Consider the following 3,318-nt stretch of genomic DNA (forward strand, 5'->3'; position numbering starts at 1 on the left):
GCTGGGCCGGGCTGGACGGCGTGTCCCTACACCCAGCAATGCCTCCGGCATCGGTGCGAGCCGGGCTGCTGCAGGGGTCCTGGGGCTGGTGCCCCCCATGCGGGGGAGCTGCCGGGTGAGCCGTTGGGAGCTGGACGGGTGCAAGGTAGTTTCGGTGACGTGCTGGCCCTGTTCCTCCTTGAATGTGAGAGGCTTGATGCAGGGCTGGGGTGAGGCATCCGCTGGGACCGATACCAAAGCAGCAGCTCCCAGGTTTTTGCATGGCAGGGCGTGTTTGGAGGAAAGCTGTGAGCTGACTTCATCCCAGGAGCGGGGTGGGCGCAATCCGGCTGGGAGAGACCCCTGGGACTGGTGGGGTGGAAACCGCAGGCACCGGCTGAAGTCAAAGCCAGAGACAGGAGGTGTCAGCCAGTGCTGCAGCCCAGGCGCTTGCCTGCAAAAGCCAGGCTTGCACTAAGGGAGCTGCTCCAGAGACGATCTCATTAGTCTGCAAATCTCCATCGGTGCAGTAATCGCCAAGATCTGTGTCTGCCTTGGAGCAAAGCCAAGGACAGGCAGGAGCGCTCACTGCAATAAAAGCTCTCTGGATTATTTCACAGCCATTGGCAGCAATGCTCGCCCTCCGAGGCTCTTTAAAACACTCCCAAAAAAGGCTTTGCATCTCCTCCTCCTCTCCTGCTGACCTCTGGAGAGACTAATTCAGAGCGATGCTGTCAAGTATCTCTTTTCAAATGGCTTGCTGCTTTATTTTCTCTCTCCTTGTGTGTCCAGTCGTGGGGACGGCTCCCTCTGCTGCACCCCACCTTACTGACCTGCCCCCAGTCGGTGTTTGGTCCCTGGTTTGTGCTTAAACTGCCGTCACCCCTTGGACCTCGAGGGTCGTGGCCACAGGGCACGAGGGGCTTCCCTTGTACCGTCCGCTCTGGGCTGTGGGCTCCTGCAGCGCTTCTGCAGGCAAAGGCAGCCGTGAAGCTCCGGTGCTGCTGATTTGAGCAGCTCCGCCGCACAGTACCGAGGGACCCTGCGGCCGTTGCTGGCTGCGCGCCCCGGCAGCAGTGCAGTGAGAGCAGCAAAACCCTTCGGGTTGCAGGGGTGTGAATGGGCCCCAGGGTTGGGGGGCTCCCCCGCCCCCCTGGAGGGCTCGGCACAGCCCGGGGCAGCGCTGCCAGCCGGCTGCAGCTCTGGGGAGGTATAGGTATGCCGAACACTGTCGCGTCCTTGCCCTGCCTGGTAGCACGGCTGCGATGTGCCATCTCCATGGGAGCACCCTGTTCCCACCCGGTTCCGCTGCTTGAGGCTGCCGGACTGGAGAGGGGGACGCTGCTGTCCCCAACGCCAGGCTTCAGTCACCTTCCCCTATGCCTGGAGCTCGTCTGCGCCTTGAGCGGGGCCGGCTCTGCCACGAGGGCAGGCCACCGCGCCGTTTGTCAGCACGCAGAGTGGGGCCCGTCTGTCTGTCTGTCTGCTGGGACCACACTGTGCGTTGCAGCCATGGGTGTCTCTGTGCGAGCTTGTGTCTGTGTGTGCAGTTTGCTGCCACCCAGCTCGGAGCTGGCTCGGTTTTATCCGTGTTTTCCCCACAACAAAGTTTTCAGGGCATGTAACCAGCCCAGGACACTCTTGCCTGCTCAAAATGGAGCAGCAGCAGCCTGGGGCAGCCGTCCCCTTGTGGCTTGAGCCCCTGGGACATCTCTTGGAGGTGGCATCTTGCAGCCCGATGCCCTGAGGGCTCCTGGACTGAGCCACCCCACTGCTCCGATGGCACCTGAGCACCGCAACACGCGAGCATGTCTCTGCTGACCTCTGAACTTTCCTTCCCTGTCTGCCGCAGATGAGCGAGAGCGAAACCCTGATCAGTATGGTGAACAGGATGGTGGAGACCTCCTCCCCTAGGGCTCAGCTCTACATGCAAGTAAGCCTCCGGCCGCCAGGCCGTGCTTGGCCCGGGAAGGCCAGCCACGCCAGCCGCCCCACGCTCCATCCCCAAGGTCACCTTCTGCCATTTCCACTCATGCAGACTCCGGCATCCACGCGGCTCTGGCACATCACGCTCTCGGGGACCTGCTAGTCCATCACAGGCTTTGCTAGTCCATCCATGAGCCATTAAAACTCAGTAAATCCTTGTGCTGAAGGCACAAGGTGGGGACACAGCGGTCTTGAACTCATCCTCGTTGGGGCTGGACTCAGGTGCTTTGCTCACTGTTTGCTGTCATGTGTTGATGAGGCAAGGAGAAGGTGTGGGATGACTTAAAGACAGGAATCCAGCCCAAGGCTCTTAAACCAAAGCAATAACTCCCCTAACAGGGAGACGAAACAGCCTTTTACCTCCCAAGGCTCTGCACTTTTCAGTTCCCCTGCCCAGAGAGGCTGCAAAAGCATCGGGATGTCCCTGCTGATGTTGGGCTGCAGCTCCAAGCGCAGGCAGGTCCCGTCACCTGGGAACGTGTCTCCGGGTCACTGCGATCCGCAGCCCATCGTGCTGCCAGCCCCGGGCAGAGGGGTCGTGGGGCCCCGCCATGCTGCCCAGGGCATCTCCTGGCTGTGCGAGCGTGCAGCGACCGGGCGATCACTGGGGTTTTCCGATGAAGGGAAGGTGCCTGTTCCCATCTGCTGTGCACAGGGAGCGGGGACATGCTGGAGGGCGAAGCTGGAGCTGCTGAGATGCTTTCTCTGGCCAGGCTCCCTGCCTGGAGGCAGCAGCATCCCCATCCACCAGGCTCTGCCTCCAGCCGCGCTGGGCATTTCCCAGGTTCAGGTCTATTTGCATTGTCCTATGGTTTTAAATGGCTCTAAAGTAGCGTCCTGCTTTCTAGCAATAATGATCCCCTTCTTCCTATCTTATGCCTTTCATCTTGAGATCTTGGAGGCATTTAATTGTTGAGGTCCCATTAGTAATTTAGATTTCCAGGAAAGGAAAATGACTCACAGAGAAGCCGGATGGTAAACAGGCCCTGGTGCAGCTGTTGATTTATAGGTGTTTCCACTCTGCTAAGTGGGATTACGGCTTAATCTTTCTGCCTTTGTTTCCCTGCCTGTAAGATGGTGGCTGTTATATGCCAGGCAGTTAATGATTCACAAGGCATCTCTTTAACTCAGCTCTTGGCGTCCTGGGGAGAGGTTGTCTCCGGCTAATTCCCATGGCTCCGATGGGCACCGGGGCTGGGAATGGGGAGGGAGGTTGTGCCTTCATCGGAGCCACTGGGCAGGGCCAGGGCGAGAGCTCCAGCACCAACATCCCGCTCTGCCTGCAGCACCCGCTGCCTCCCGACCGATGCTGGCGCCTGCCCAGCCGTGCCGTCTGCAGGGAGCGCCCGCCGC

The 3,318-nt window shown here is 60.1% G+C and overlaps 1 protein-coding gene across 1 annotated transcript in view; it reads left to right on the plus strand.

Moving 5' to 3' along the window:
- The window catches only part of PLEKHA6 (pleckstrin homology domain containing, family A member 6), a 15,544-nt gene that overhangs the window by 3,673 nt on the left and 8,553 nt on the right, over positions 1 to 3,318 (plus strand). Inside the window, exon 8 of the mRNA XM_009327443.1 lies at positions 1,832 to 1,912. Coding sequence (XP_009325718.1) covers positions 1,832 to 1,912 — 81 coding nt within the window. The remainder of the gene's footprint in view (positions 1 to 1,831; positions 1,913 to 3,318) is intronic.

Source organism: Pygoscelis adeliae, unplaced genomic scaffold, assembly GCF_000699105.1.
Source record: "Pygoscelis adeliae isolate BGI_AS28 unplaced genomic scaffold, ASM69910v1 Scaffold197, whole genome shotgun sequence".
NCBI classification, from domain to species: domain Eukaryota; kingdom Metazoa; phylum Chordata; class Aves; order Sphenisciformes; family Spheniscidae; genus Pygoscelis; species Pygoscelis adeliae.